Here is a 17,100-nt window from a genome sequence, read left to right as displayed (position 1 = left end):
ATTATAAGATAAATAAACAAAATATTGAAGTAAATTCAAAGTTAGAATCGAATAACAATCCTTGATCTGTTGTCTCATTTTGTTATATTCGTGTCTATTTTTCTCATACTGTTTGTATCCGATTTCCATTTCTTAATAATTGGAACTCTATTCCATGTCTCTAGAAAGTCTTCATCAACCTTTACAATTTAACATTACAGTAATGAAGGAAGAAGGAAGAAGCTATGAAATCCATAGTTTTGAAATTAGTACAGCAACGAAACTGTGTGTACTCACTGTTTCGTTCACGGTTTCTGGCAAAGTTTTCGCAAATAAACGATCGAAACCTAATTTTTACGATGAATTGTGAAGTATTGTTTAGAGTAACAGTTTTCTTGGCAAGACCGATTTAAACTGAAACCTTCAGAAAAGGCTCGCTTTGCAACTTCGCACGCCTTCATTCTCATTCTGCCTCGAACGTTATAAGGATAACGTCTAGAAGACTACTCGGGAAGAGCATCCAGTTTGCTTGGGAAAGTTTATTGCACCATGTATTTTTTGTATTTTCTCCATTTCGTTCGCTTGTTTTTGGGTCGGTCATAGTATCTTCAGTTTTATCTGTTTCGATTTTCAATTCAATGGTCCATTTTTACGTGTTCTCTACAGTCTTCTCAATGTTGTAGAAAACTTTTGGGCTATATCTGACGAATTGTGAAACAAATTATGACCATTTTCTTCGTCGACGAGAATCTTTTTCGCTTCTGCACATCTTTTCATAGAAGTTCGCGTGAGTTGTTGTTGAAATACTTTTCGTCAAAATGAGAGTGCTGGAAGAGGAAAGAAGGATAGGAAAACATCGATTGTTCTTGTTGAAGCATAGCATTCTTGGCAAATGACCACAGTCTCTTGTGCATGTTTTAAGTCGCTCATAGGCCTACTTTTAGCGCAGTCAGTCTTATCTTCAGCAATGCAGTAGCAGAACTGTGTTCAATTTATTTTTCATAGTATTAAATTACAATTTTTCCATTTTTCGTAACGAAAACTTATCTTGAAATTTCGTACACAGCTGTTGTGGATGAGTTTTTAGTGCCGACGGTTTTATTAAACTCTCACTTTACTTACTAGGAAAGATGCCTAATTTAACGAAGTTTTTCAACTTGTATTTTTGAGTCCAACGCATTAGTTCAAAAACGGATTCCAACACTAAAAATCGCCAAAGAAAATGCATGTGTCTGGACAGAAATAATCCTTTCATAGTCTGGACTTAGGTTTCTTTAAATACTTTTGGACATCACTTGTCTTCTCAAGCTTAACTAACATCTTTGCTTCCCTTTTGCTTTGGTGATCGTATTTGAAGTGTCCTCGTGTCGAGTACAGCAAGAACAGCAGCTCTTAGTTCACCGTCTAAAATGTTTTTTGTTATGCTAGCCTGCAACTAGTTTTGAGTGCAGCAAATGTGTGCGCATTCGAAATAAGGTAGCAAATAAGGAGTTAGTCCCTGCATGTGACTGTTGATCCCATTATGAAACAAATTATTCTTTAAGGATCTGTGATTTAAGCTTAGAGAGCACACGTACGAGAAAAAGCATATCTTCCTTGCTGGTTCCGTTGTATGTTCATCCTCTAAAGGACTTTTTGTGGAAGTGCATTGGAAAAGCATTATCAGGAATAGAGATAGGACTGCCAGCATGAAGTTGGTCTTTGTGTTGTTGTAAACGACCGAGCAATATGGAGCATTGCCAAATCGAAATCGATAGCTTAAGGGCTCGTTTTAACGAAGCTAGGTGTTAGGAGGTGATGCCGGTTTGCAATTGTGAGCCTTTGGCAAATGAAAGCAAACGAAACATCGACAACTTTTCTCGGAAATCTACCGAAAATTACTTTGAGGAGGGTTTTGAAGCCACCTGCAAGTCAAGATTTAATAGAAATACAGCTTTTGTTTTATATAGTCTTGCTCAATGGGCATCGAAAGGAAAAATCAATTTAAATTACACTTATTTTGGACATGGCTTTAATTTAAACATCATCGCGGATCAAGCCGAGAAACGGAATTGATGTTTGGATTCCTTGATTAGGTACATTGGTGCGAACCAAATGATAGAATATGATGTTAGAAGAAATACAACATTCTTGAGCTTTCGGTTTTACACAAAGTTTTGTAGATTTAGTTCCGTATGAATATTAGTTTAAAAGACAAATAAGCTTTTCTTTTGACATAACATAGCATTTAATTCTGACCACCTGGGTGCACAGTTGTGTTTATATTCAAGCAGAATAATGCATTTTAATGTATTTTAATCTATTCCTCCCATTGAAAGCAAACATATTGAATCTCAAACGGTGGTACGGTACACTAAATGAAGATAGTTCGCACTTCAAAAAATATACGATCGACGTACATAGTGAAACGTATGTGTGAACGGTTTAAAGCACATAGGAAAAAGGCTGCACGATGCATCTCTCTGTTCAACCATAACACGATCCTTGCTAGAACAAATACCAAACACAAAAAGTGAGCAAACTGCTAGAGAAAATAGAAAACAACCCATCGATCCTGCACCGGACCATACCAACCCGGAAAGAGGAGTTAAGATGAAAGGAAAACAGTAAACAACCATGACGGAAAAATGTCAACCAACCCCGTAACAGCCAGCGCCGCTTAACGCTTCAATAACCTTTCATTAAGCTAACTTTACGTTCCGGTGACGTACCCAAGCCAAAAGTGAGAGTGACGATGAAACCATAATGGAAAACTAATTATAAGTAATTCGCATAATTAAAACCGCCAAAAAGACCAAAAAGAACTAAAGCTCTTTGGCGAGCAATGACAACTACGTCCAATACAGTAGCAAAGAATAAAGGAGCGTGGTTTATCACGTGTAGTAGGCTCTGAATCCTTTGCTTGGACCGTACTAGGAGGACAAAACTGTTTACGTCGTATTTTCAAGCGTTAGTGCTGCTTCCACCAGAACACTCGCAGAATGGCATCGGTAACGGTAGACAGTTGTAAACCGCAACGGAAAAATTAGTAACATATTTCCCGCATTTTCTCCGCGTCTCAGCTGCATTGTTGATGTTGCAAAAAGATTTTCCTTCGCAGCCGACCCCATGCCGCTGGAAATGTGCCACAAAAAGTTGCGTCTTGTTGAGAACGGTCGAAGAAATTAGTCAAGCGGTTTAAGCATCTTTCTCAGCGGGTTTTTGTGGAAGATTGCGCGTTATTTGGAGAAAAGCCTCAAATGGAGGAGTTTATTGTATTACAGGCAAGAAATATGGTCTGACGCATCGCCATCGTCGAGGTATGTGGGCAAAAGTAAGCAAGAAGTAAATTATTTCTACCTCAATAAACTTTTAGCTCCACAATAGCATCCGGATGCACCATGCGGACGAGTACTAAGATTAAGTAATAAAAGTCGCTTTGCAATGCGTTTATGCTTTCATAACGCGGGTATGGTTTAATTAAAACTTGAGCTGAACACCTGCAGAAAATCCTTGGAAAAGTGAGTTCTCACTTGAGTGCTGCTGTCTTGTTTGCAAAAACACCCAGAGAAAGTGGCTTTTCCTTCCTAGAGAAGACGCATAAAAAATCCACAAAAGCAAGAAGCGTTTCTCGATTTCTTAATAAGCGAGTGAAATGATTCTTAATCAGCGTAGAACCATGCATTTTCAATAACGGATATTAAAACTGAAAAGCAATTGAAATGCAGTTAGTACTACTGACTAAGAAATTGCCATACAATGAGTCTATTGAAATGCCGCTCAATAGAAATCGCAATGGCGTTCATAATCTGGGTTTGAATGCTTTCGATTTACTGCTCTGGCCTTTGCCTCGGAAATCCTTCCTCACGATGTATTTAGGTGCTAGTAACACGGTTCTTCAAACATTTACGTCTATGTCTTTTCGAAATTTTCTTTTTCTTAATTTAGCTGCGTAGCTTGAAAAAGAATGTACTTTTTTATAAACAATTATTTGAATAGCATGTAAAACACTTGACCACCCTATTTAAAGACGAAAGAACGAAGATATCATTAATTAGAAAATAATCTCTACTTAATCTCATATTTCTCTTCAACAGGATTTACCGCAATAATAATATGGCACACACCCTAGTAAGAGTACTTACCAGTCGTAAGCAGGTGTAGACGAATTTTTAAATCTGCCAAATAATCATTAAACGTTTGTTTAATATGATCCAAATCAACAGCAATCGTGTCTTGCGACCAGATCTACGCCGGTGATCTATTATTCGATGCTTCACCGATAGAGCACCACGTCTTCACTGAGAAGTAAACGTTTATCCTTGTACAGCACTACAGCATACAACACTGTTGAATATCTCCAACTGCTTCAAACACCTTCTGTGTCCGTACAATGAATGTTTCATGCAAATTACCACATTTCCTTCAGCTATATTTTATTTGCATTGTCGGACTGATCGGAGTGTGGGGTCTGGAAACCGGAGATCATCGACGGACGGACGTCAAAAATTTACCCACAGCTTTGCCGTTTGGTGTCGAAATACGTAAAGCTACTGCCGTGGAACAATATAAATCACCGTCATTCGACGACAATGGCCACGGGCGATCGACTATCAATCGACATCAGTCGCAACCCCTTCGAAACCCCATTCAAGCCGATGCAAAGTCTGGGAGGGCACATCAACGGGAACCACGAAAAAACTTCGACACACTCATCCCATTATCCGAGGAAGCGAAAGATGAACTACATGCGGTCGATAAGTCGGAAAACAATCAAGCGGAAATGAAACTTTCCCATCATCGGCGTCAACCAGGACGTGAAGTTACGAAGGTGGATGAAGGTGACCAGAAGGCGGCTCGCATGGTCGACGACCGGCTTCCTGTAGATGATGACGTTGTTGACGCTACCAAGGACGAATACTATGACGCTGCAAGCAAAGAAGAGAACGAAGGTGATAATTATGAGGATGGTAAAATAATCAATTCGGGTGCGTTGGACAACTTTTTTGGCGGGAAATCTACGTCCTCGTCGAATGGTGCGTCCGGTGTAGAGGATGAACATCGGAAGGGTTCGAAAAATGTGCATGATTATAAAAGGGGAAATACGGAGGGTGCTGTGGAATCGAATGCACAAGAAGAACTCGACGAGGATGACGAGGACGACGAAGAAGAGGAGGATGAGGAAGAAGATGACAGTGAAGTGTCATATGGCGAGGATGTGCTTCCACCGAGTGAAGCGTTTGGCACCTTCGGTGGAAAGGCTGATGGTGCGTCAAAGGTGGAGGAGGCGCCGTACTTCCTGGTAGAGCCCCAGAGTACTTATGTGATCCGGAGCAAGCCGGCCGTCCTGAAGTGCAAAGCAGCCAACACACTGCAGGTTAGTGAGGGGAGATGATGGAAAGCGGTTTTAATTTATGCACCACAGAAGCAATCTGAGAGGGTAGTCGTACATGAAATAGCAATAAAAGAGGTGTGTTTGATGAAATTTAGCTGACGAACATGTTTTGTCTCCTGAAAAATACCTTTTAGAACGCACATTGACAGATGACCAGTTTGTTCTTTTCAATGGTCTGTATTTAGGATAACTGTTTTCCTTTAAGGTGCATTTGAAGCTAGGAATAAGTTCAAGATATTATGTTGATTCAAAGTCTTCATTATTTCTCTCTTCCAACTTCATTACTACTCCGCATAATATTAAACTCGAAAAACACAATCTATCCGTTTGGCTTGAAAGTCCTATTACGGAAATATTTCCTGATAGTTAAACAGCAATAATTAAAAAAGTTTATACCAAATGATCTTCTAGTTTGAAAGGTAGACAATCTGATGATCAGATTAAAAAAAAATATATAATGGCAAATGTGAATAGAGTAAACACACTGGAAATTCTTTGTAGACAGCGGAAGAATGCAAAATCATTAATATTTTATATTTTCTTGTCACTTCTGCTATGACGATATGCTTGGCAGAATTGCTGAGGGATTTGAAGGAGCAAAAACCGCCAAAGAAGTGTTACTCTTGACTCGATTTAAGCCTTCGGTTTGGTAGTTTTGTTGCTGCCACTTACGGGTTACGAGCATCTTTAGCTTCATGAATATTTTATCGTGACGGCTTATAGCGACCGACCAGCGCAAAGCTGTGTTGATTCTCAAAGTGGCATGTCGAATGTGGCAAACAACAGCAGATCGGAAGTAAGATGGCACCAACGCACCCTGTTCTGGCGATTTGAATAAGAAAGGTTCGATTCCACGATTGAGAGAAAGTGTAGAAAGACGTTGCGTCCAGCATCGCTTTATAGGATTCCTAATCCTTTTAAGAGGACTATACCGACCGCCATCGCTGGACACGTTATGTTTTATTCAGCGTTCAGGATGTAGCGATAAATTTTATCAGACGGACGGACGGACGGACGGACAGCTTCGGAGCCGAGATTTTGTTTACTTCGCTTTTATGCGTGTGTATGTACCACATGGAAATGGTTCTGTTTTGAGTATAAATGTTTTTCTCTGATACTTTTAGATTCATTTCAAGTGCAGTGGCAGTATCAAGCCTCCTCCCTCGACCGAAGAATCGCACGTAGACCCTCACAGTGGGGTTCACTTCCAGGAAGTGACGGCCACAATATCCCGCGACCTGGTGTACGAGTACTTCGGCAAGCTACCGTTCAAATGCGAATGCCACGCCTGGTCCCCTCGCGGAAAAGCCGTCAGCCAACCGGCCTCGATTATTGTTGCGTGTAAGTATTTTTGTCAGTAGTGTGAAGGAGCGGATGAGAAGCATTAAATTATACAAGGGCACTAAGAGGCTTTAAAAGTATGCATCACTTGTTGAATAGGGTGGGTGAGTCACCTCGTAAAACAGGTAAACGATTTGAAGCGAATGAGCTAGAGTGAAAGTCTTACAAAATGGTTGTAGCGCCTTAGTTAATTGCGGTACTTCTTTGAATAGGTTCTAGCTCATGGCTCGAGTGATGGTAAATTTATAAAAGAAATGAATAATAAAGTTGTAGAAAAGTCTGATGTCTAAAGCTATAAAGCCCTAACAGCCATCATTTCCCCACGCAGATAATAAAATGGAATTAAATTGCACGTTTCATCAAAATTATTTAACGATTTTTGTACATAATATTGCGATAGTGATACATAGTATAGAAAGACATACACAAAGCTTGCCAATAACTTAAAAATAATATTGATCATCAAACAATGTTCTGTTTGTTGCTCAATGTTATTTTCCTTGTTCATATGTTGCTCTGAACAGTACGAATAATAAAATTGGCATGACTCATTGGCAGAAAGCTTGTAATTTGAATATTTCTCGTGTGTTCTTGGTTGCTCAGAATGTATTTTCATCATGGTGTTATTTTTCCACCACATCTAAACCCCTGTACTTGGAGGCTTTCGTGGGTTGCGGTTACAAGCATTCAAAATGTGTGGTTAATGCTTTCCGGAATTGTGTTACAGGATGGGGAATCATTTTCCATCTGCTTCCGACGCGTTTTTCGTTGCTACATCTTAAACCGTTTTTAAGGTTTCATTTGTTAAATTTGAATTTTGTAGACAGTATCAAGCAAATACTCGTTTAGAGGGTAACACTGAACAATGAAGCCATACGATTGGAAATAAAAAGCACTCGGTGTAATACTCCACAGCTAGCTGAAAACAAACGCAGGGGTTAAGCAGTAAGTCTTAACCATTGGAGGCTTGGAGGAGACTTCCATCAATGGAGTTCATACTAAACGAAACCAATTCCAGTTAATATACCACAACATTAGAAACTTGATACAGCGTTATTGAAAGAATAAATGTAGTGGTTGGAATAATGTTGGTGTAAGAATTTAGAACACGTCTTATGTAGGAGTCTTAAGTACGAATCGTAAGCCAGAAAACATCAGATACAACAAACATTCTGTTAACATTATTATTGACTTTGTTTGACATTGCGTATTTGTGTTCAAACATCAGAAACTATCCCTCTGGGTTTGTTTTTACGCCCATAGTGTAATAATTTATTTTTTTCGCATCAAGTCAAGCTTGAAAGTTTAATTTCAGCTTTACGACGAATAGCCAAAATTCAATCGAATCTGCTAAATAATACCATATTTGTGTCATTCGTCTCTGTAAATCACCTACACATGGTTCAACAAATTGGTAATAAAAATTCCTCAAGACTCGAAACCTCTGGATGGTGCAGCATATGCGCTCCTTAACGAAACATGTACCTAAAAACTTGATGATGAACTGCTTCGATTGAGTCGAATGTTGTATTCGGCAGACCACAATGTTACAACTGCTTAATTATAAAAACAAACCAACAGCACGGGAAGAAGAACCTAAGCGAGTCCATATGCTATTCGCTGTCTCAAGGGTCATAAATCATATCCGGGATGCGTAGTGAAAAGCGCATGGGCATAAAAAACAACTATTACGGTGAAGAAAGATGTGACTTCACAAGCCGGGTATCAAATGGGGGTCTGCCATGGGTCTAATTCTAAACAAATATCACACTGTCTGCGTGCGTTTACAGTGCGTTGTTCATTCCGAAAGCAGTTCACCTTTCCTGTAGGTTATGTCTACGGAAGTCACGGAGTTCGGGAACAAACCGTCACGTTGTTTCGCTTGACGCCATATACTTCCGACGGCGACGTTTCATTAATGGAGCGAGCGTCTGTGAGCGATAGGTGTTGTAGGGTTGAAATTGAATATTTGTTCTTTTAAATAAGACCTACTGAGCAAACGACATCATACAACTCCATCAAGCTCATGCGAATAGAAAGATATTTGAAGATACAGACAATGAGTTGGCGAAGATCAAGTCTCTTAGTGTCCTAAAGCAAGAGCGCAACACAGTGTAACAAATTCGTGAATGCATAAAACGCCAAACACATGACACATTAATTTATGGCATGTTTTTCTTTGAACATCTTCTACCAGCAAGAAAAAAATATTTGGCGAATCGTGGTGAAGGAGAATGAATCATCGCCAGCCTAAAAAACGAAGCATCTCGGAATGATTCACTTGTATCTGCATGTTATGAAGAACCACATACGAAAATTGAGTTTTAAGTTCATATACATTGTGTTGGATGGTTTTACCAAAATCTTTTAAAGTGTGCTTCTTCACTGTAGCTCTTTGCAATTGTTGTGGCTATTCTAGTTTTACTATTTGACTTGTATCTTGCAGATTTGAAGAAAAACTTCGAACTACAGGAAACCAGAATTCGTGCTGAAGTTGGAGAAAAGTTGGAAATTAGGTGCGTCGCTCCAAAGGGTTATCCAAAGCCCCAGGTAACATGGTTGAAAAATAACTTCACCGTTACATCAAGTTCTCTATTGACCTTCACCACTGAAGGAAACATTGTGATAACAAGCTTAAATCTTCAGGTAAGAAATATTTAAATAATGCGACATTATTCAGAAATTCCCTTATACCTATGATTGTGTCAAGCTGGAATGATTCCCACGCAAGGGGGTGTCATATTTACTACCCGATTGTACTTTTTAAATGTGCAAATCCGTTAATGGACATTTGTTTTGGTATTCATTTCCGATCGACCTAAAACAACACGCATTACTGTGGGATTGTGGAAACGTTTGAAACACGATGACGAAACTATGCTGTTCGATTGGGACCAAAAAGGACATAGGAAATTATACATGCGTAGCGGAGAACATTGCTGGAAAAAGGACATCAGAATCAATCGAGCTGATCGTTTTCGGTAAGAGGAAGAATTGTTGTTTGCACTTAATGCTTTCCAATTATGTATTAAACTCATGTTATCATGTTACAATCATGTTACAACACCAGCAATTTTGTAAATTTTCTACCATATTTTGTTATTTCGTTGCATTCCATTTAAAGTGTAACATTTGTACCTGTTTTGTTTGAAATGAAGCGGGAACGAATGAATACATATTACATTAAAATCAACGAGAATTTTCCTCGGATATGGAGCACGTCTGATGGAATTGTTCATCCTTGTTACTTGCTTGCAGTGAACGGAGGATGGAGTCAATGGAGTGCCTGGCTGGAGTGCCGTTGCCCTGGAAAACCAGCCCAAGGAAGGAAGCGTACACGTACCTGTAGTGATCCCATTCCTCTGTATGGTGGAGCACCTTGCGTAGGGCCGAATCAACAGAAAACTGCCGATTGTGTAACTTGTCCGGGTAAGATGGTGTAACAATATCTCTTTCCTTCGGAAGTGTTAGATAAATACTATTTGCGTAGTAAAGCGAGTGATTGATCATCTTTTGGAAATGCTTATTATGATAATCAATTTAGCAATTCTTATATTTGCCTATCATACTATTTTTCCATTCCTGTCATTTACCATATGCCAAACTACTGCTATGCTGCTTGGGAAATGATCGACTTTCCACATCCAGAAGACACACAAATAATTACTCCTAATGGGTTTGAGGATAACGCATTTGGTGAGTAATAGAATAGACGATACCTATTTATAACTACTATTTAAAAGGTGAACTACTAATAATAGTGCACAAGGTGCTATTATAAGATGAACTACTATTTTCGACGTATTATTTATTGAAATGTATGACTAGATTTGAAAATTCCAATCTATCCTCTAACGATGCCGATTTGACAAATGGCGTCCAATGCATGTTTGTACAAAATAATATCCGTCTTAATTGTATTGAAATATAAATTGAAAAAAGTATTGTTACGTCCACTTTGTACACATCTGAATCTCTACCCCCTTATTGCAATGGCGAAAATTGTGTATTGAACGGTGACTAGGAACCGTTTTGCACTCTAAAGGTTACCGTGTAAAAGCAGCTGCTAACTGGATTTCAAATCCTATAGACATTCCAGGATCACCAACACTCTATACATTACTGATTTGAAATTTAGAGGTGTAAGTCTAGGAACAGAACTGATAGTAGTCCGCGCTAAAGAATGCTGTGGTACTTCTTACTCACCAATAGCGACTTGGTGTTGGCGTGATGAAATTTTGGTTGCTCAAGGTCCCAGGCATTCAAAGGACAAGAACCACTTTTGGAATTTGCATCACACGAATTCTTGGAGTAGTTTGAGGGCTTCTCCCGTGCTTGATGCTTATGGCGTGTTTGCAAGGAACAGCATGAGAGAGAGAGTTTGCAATCACGAACAGTAGGCATCGAACAAAGATTCTTATCGATGAAATTGGTTTCCTCTTAGCATCTTGTCGTAAATTCGTTATTCAGGGAAGGTTTACGGTTCATTGTTAGGCATGTCGTCGAGGTATTGATTATAAAAGGATTATACAGGTATACACGTTCAACTCGTCATAGTGTTGTAAAAGATGAAAAGATTGGAATCCGTACTTGTAAATTGAAAACGGACTATCTTTAAATGTTAGACAGTGCATGTGGAAGGAAAATGTGCTAATTGGTTATACTTCTTGGTCATTCTTCGGCGCTTTTATTTGCAGTACGCCGTTGGTCCGCATGGTCTGCATGGAGCTCGTGCACTAACAAATGCACCCAATCAAGGAGACGAATCTGCCGCACGCAAAATATGGACTACTACGATAAAGCACTTGTGAAGCATCATCAACAGTTGGCAGCTCTTATGGAAGATCATAACGAGCAGGAGAGCAGCGCCTACGGCTGTCACGGGAAGGACGTTCAAACCATCGTTTGTCGTGGTGGCGAATGCAGAATTGATGACACAGGTGAGTGCGTTTCATATATTTAAGTTCTTTATATTGGCAGACTTTGAGAGAGGCAGAGTTCTTACTTAGAAATTCTTAAAAAAGATTAGCATATGGAACGTTGAAACATTATGTATGTAAAGATTGAAAGAATTGATTGATACCAAAATTTGAACAATCATTACTACTGTATTTCGTGTACTCACGATCAGTTTTAAAATCAATCATCCTCGTCAGGAAACGCGAGCCGCTTATCTCCCCGATACACTCTCTGTCTCGTGATAAGCGTTCACGCTCCTTCGCTCAAAATGTTCTTACCCTCTCCACATTTATTTATGAAACATTTACCTTTCGGCATATCCAAGTTGAATATTAAGATGAAACTGCTATTTAAAACTCCTTACTAAATAATGCAATAGTGAAAGAACCTTGATTGTGGAAACGAAATAGGAACTACACAAATGGCTGGTTCACAATTGTTAATATGGGCTTATTCTCACAAATCTCTTATAACCGACGCAATGGCTTAGAAAGGGTAATTTTAAATAATGCCAATTAACTAGACATTTGAGGCATCGTGGATTCAGCGGTATTTCCGGAAGACCTTTTCCGATGCATATATCGGACAAATAAATAACGTTACGCGCGTTATGCATGTCAAGCTGTGATACAAAGATCCCACATCATGTGACGCGTTGGGAATGCGAGGATGGTAAAGTATTATTTATGAAGGGGAAATAGGCTGCATTGTGCAATATCAAGTTACAGACCATATTAAATGCCCCTGAGGGACATTGCATCGCAGTTGATGGGCGTGAAATACAGGACCCGTAGATCTCATTCTACTCTTCCATAATGGTATGATAATGATAGAGAAATTCAAATTATGTGGATATTCGCTTTGCATCATTATTCTGACAGTTTTTGCACTTTTAAAACACAAAACATATGGATGCTCACATCCTGCAGCATGCTTTTGAGTACTCCTATATTAATGCGGAACATTTGTGTATATTACCACGTTGACAGAATTAATGCAATAAATATTCAATAAGTAATAAAATAGAGAAAGTGATATTTAAATTCATAAAATTATTTAGATAGTTTGTCGAAGAAAGTCAAATCACTAAGCGTATAAAAAACAAATGCCGACGCTAGTCGCACTATCGTCGCAGTAATGTAAGAACAGAAAGAACAGGACAGCAAACTTTGTTGCATATTGACTAAAGCTCCACTCAACCAACCGTAATCATCGGTCATGAATGGAGCCAATCTGAGCCATTGCTTATTCACCAGGGAAAACGCTCTGAAAGGACGTCCCTGAGTGCGGCCTATCCCTGCCCGTGCCTGTTAGGTAGTGTTTCGGTAGTATCCCAAGTACCTTTTAGCATTATGGTGCATTGGCATCAGTCAAGTCAGAAGTACTGCGGACGCAGTTTTCAAAAGCATCAACAATAAACATAATCATTCATCTCGCTTTTCCCCCTGCACTGAGGAAAACGAAAGAGGCATACGGAATCTATATGGTTCTGGTATGGTCTCACGATGCTGGTGCGTGAATGAAGAAGGGTGAAATCTCTTCTTATTGCGGAAAATCATAATAACCGCACTGATTACTCGCCAGGGGAATATTTATCCGGCTATTATGTGATCGTTGCTGGCAGTACGAAGTAAGTGAAACAGATTTTTATACGTTTTGTTGCGTGTGTGTGACATTTCATTCAAAACCTGTAGGGATGTAGTAAAACCGATCTTTGATAATATGTGTTCAGGGAATATAATCGATAGTATTGTAATCGATGATGTTTCATTATGACACAAACTATCTATTTTTGTTGGAACTTCTTTATTGATGTATCAAATACGACATGCGGAATTGTTCTTCACAATTTCAAAAACGGCCATAATGCAGTAAACTTGATTTATTTATTAACACAGAACTGTAGTCGTCAGATAATTCAAATTTTGCCATCAGCTTTGCATAAGTTTGAAGTCAAAGTGTTTTTTTGAAACTAGAATGATTCTTCGTTGGTCTACTTGAACATTCTTCAACTTTGGACTTGTGCTTCAATAGTCGGATGTCCACTTCAAAGATGCATTCAGTAAGGACATTCATCACTTCAAAAGCAGTAAAATGCTCCTCAAGAAGCTTAAGTGGCTACTACACCTATGTTCCACATTCCTGGAGAGAACTTGAAGAGCGAAAAGTAAATCGTTGGTTCCGATGAATGAGTTTTCGTCGGTGCCAACGGTGATGGAATGCTGAAATCATTTTTCAAAGCAAGCTTTCATGCTCGACGATGGGTTTGCCTCCAAACTTCCTTTGCTCGATGACGTACTTAGTGCAATGGTATGGAGGCACAATGCAAATGGTCGTTGTATGTAGCTATTTTCGTGTAAGTATTTGTAATACGTAAAGCCACTTTAAACTGGCCATCTTGTAATCGGGCTCATTTTCCATACATTTTCCATAGTTAAGTATATCATACCGCATCATCTCATTCTCGCATCATTTAGCTAACAAGTTGCAGTTGTTTTTAGAACAGAATATTTCTGATATATTTAAGATTATTAGTCGTCTTAGAACCGAACGAAATAATACAACATTGCAAATATTCAGTAAATTTGTGCTAGTACCATAACCCTACACACGAACTAAAACATTGATAAAAATATTCGAAACATCGCTGACTTGTTGGTATTTTGTTACATTCCGTTATAGCTTCTGATTGGATCTTTTATCTCGGACTCGGGTTCATTGTGACACTCTGTTTGACATTCCTGGTGTTTTTGCTGCATATGCGACATCGGCAGAAGATACCAACGTACTCCATCACACGGACGACTCCCGATCAGCACACTTACACACACGAGTTTCAAAAGAAGCTTACGCTTACCTCAAACCCGCCGGACATCAATATACGAGTCAATGGTTACGAATACTCAAATGGAAGCACCATGGAAGCCCCAAAGATACCGAGTCAGAGTGTTCCGCTACTTCTGACCAGATCCACATCTGAACATCACTACGACGAACCGCAATTCAACTCGATGTAAGTGATTTCATCAAATCGCCTGATATTTCGTCAGGAATGCGAATCTACTCTACGAGCCATATGGCATGTATTGTGCTCAATCATTATCCGTCTTGATATGTCACGGTCATTTCTCCAGGCAAGCGATTCAGACGTCAAATAAGGACGAACCGGGTACGAACGTGTACCATCAACAGAAGGCTGGGACGGGAGTGGTTCTTCAGCATCATTACCATCAGTATCACTCACTCGAACAGAGTCACCTTCAACGTCAGATAACGTCGTCACCTGCCATCCAATCTCAAAAGGGTCAGTATCGCAGCTCCGAATCTCTATCGGGGACGTCCAACACAAACACATGTAAGTGTCGTATTGCAATTGAAATGAGCTTTTTAATGTTCTCTTGTGGTTCCAAACGAAGTGTTTTTCCGAATCCGTTTCCGTGTGATATCCTCGTCCACAGTCCAATTTGACTGATTAATGAGAAACTTTGGCCAGTTGTCATAATATTGATGGTTTCAATTTCCTTCTCGTCTTTGTCGCATCGTGGGGTTTCGTTACCTGAGCAGCAAACTCAACCTACGCTATCGCTACGACGGATTCCCTGGATACGTCTAGTTCGTCCGAAGCCATGTACAAATCGAACTCTGCTCGTCAGGTTGTCACCTCGGATGGGGGTTGGTTGGAGCTGGAGCATTTGCAAACATCGCTCTCGATCCCCGAGGGAGCCATCCCAACGGCGCTAAGAATAAACGTTTTTCTAGCCGTCATGTACGACTCCAAAGATACGATATTAGTCGAAAATCAGGTCACTCACATCAGTCCCACCATTGTGTGTGGGCCAGCCAAGAGTAATTTCTCCAAACCGCTCATCATCAAGGTTCCGCACTGCGCCGAGGATATTGCCAGCTGGAAGGTGTCCCTCTTCTATAAAGAGGAAGTGACGAACTGCTGGAAAAAGATTGCGTCATCAGAGAATGACGTTCCCAGTCCGCAGGCCTACATTCAACTTGACCAGCACAATGCGTACATCATGACGCGGAAGCTCGGCAAGTATCTGCTCGGTGGAGAAAGTCTTTCACCCGAGGTGACCGTCACCAAGCGGCTGAAGATCGTAATGTTCGGTCCTGTTCGAAAACCGGAAGCAGACTTCAATATTCGCGCCTACGTGCTTGAGGACTACCCGAGTGCTCTGGAACATTGTAGTGGAATAGAAACGCGGCTGGGGTACTTCCAGATCGGACAGAGTTCCCCGTTCCACTTCGCTAACAGTAAAGAAGCGATGACACTACGGATCAACTGTTCAGGCGGGTGGACGACGGCGACCGAGTGTTCTATCCAGAAGATCCCCTTCAATCACATCTGGAAGAATATGGCGATCTTGCACTGTGAATTCTTGTTGCACAAATTGACCGATGAGATGCCTTGTTTACGATTGGAGCTAGGTGCCGAGCAGGACAACGGTGCCAAAGTGCTTATCACGTCGGTGGCGTTCTCGTGATAGTACATTGCACGAGCTCTCCAGAAGCTGATGACCTTGTAGGAGATGTAACTCGGACATGTGCAAATGTGTCCTCATGATTCCATGGTACATGTGTGCATTCATTGAAACATTTATTATTTAACCAAAAGCCGAAAAGCAAAGCCAACCCTTATAAAAGTTACTGTTAGCTGCGCACCACGTTAGAAATTGTCGCAAGGCGAAAACAAAACCAAACCGAGGCCATTATATAGCGAATAAACCTATTCATCTTAGTACTAGAATCCCACACTCATATACAAATAGCACCACGTCACCAGTTGTTGATTAACGTAGCGATTGTTCTGAACGAACAGAAAGGTGCACATTACTCCATCGAAAAGACCCTCAAGTTAGGTTGTCGAATTTCATAAAAATGCCAAATAACCGAAGATTTGGAAGAGGAGACACCATGTATGCCGTAATGTAGCTATTATCACCGTTCAAATTAGATTAACGCTCTCGATTTGAGGCACCAGCAGTGCATTATTTGAGTTGTACATATTAAAATAAAAGTTGTACCGAATCACGACGATCTAGGATAAGATTCTGTTTCCCACGGTCCTCCTCGTTTCCGTAGCTCTATTGATAAAGACTGATTGTGAGGAACAATAAAAAGTTGGTATAGAAACAACTGGTTAACGCGAGTTTTCAATGCACAGCTGAAGCGTGATGAAATGTGATGAATCACATGAAAGGTAAGTAGAACGAATTTGTAATTTAGTTGAATGTTTAAGAATCCCTAATTCAGAACCCACATCGTTTGTGGTACATACACTTCTTTTATTATGCTCCTATGTGTACAATCCACACTGCAGTCTCACTAATGTGGAAAATACTTCCAAGCTGCTAACCATTCCAGTTATCCTGAATGATGAATGTTCCCACGAGGAGAGCTTAATCAAACAAACGTAATGGAGCAGCAAAATTATG

The 17,100-nt window shown here is 40.0% G+C and overlaps 1 protein-coding gene across 1 annotated transcript; it reads left to right on the top strand.

Annotated features, from left to right (window-relative positions):
• The first annotated feature begins 4,351 nt into the window (after positions 1–4,351).
• Positions 4,352–16,149, top strand: LOC128714468 (netrin receptor unc-5-like). Its single transcript, XM_053809341.1, has 10 exons — positions 4,352–5,335; positions 6,478–6,694; positions 9,141–9,340; positions 9,597–9,675; positions 9,953–10,123; positions 10,343–10,390; positions 11,392–11,634; positions 14,336–14,666; positions 14,788–15,008; positions 15,218–16,149. Exons 1-10 carry the CDS (start codon positions 4,352–4,354, stop codon positions 16,147–16,149), a joined length of 3,426 nt encoding a protein of 1,141 aa, XP_053665316.1.
• The last annotated feature ends 951 nt before the right edge of the window (positions 16,150–17,100 follow it).

This window comes from Anopheles marshallii, chromosome 3, assembly GCF_943734725.1.
Source record: "Anopheles marshallii chromosome 3, idAnoMarsDA_429_01, whole genome shotgun sequence".
Taxonomy (NCBI): domain Eukaryota; kingdom Metazoa; phylum Arthropoda; class Insecta; order Diptera; family Culicidae; genus Anopheles; species Anopheles marshallii.
This window is presented reverse-complemented; position numbering and strand designations above follow the sequence as displayed.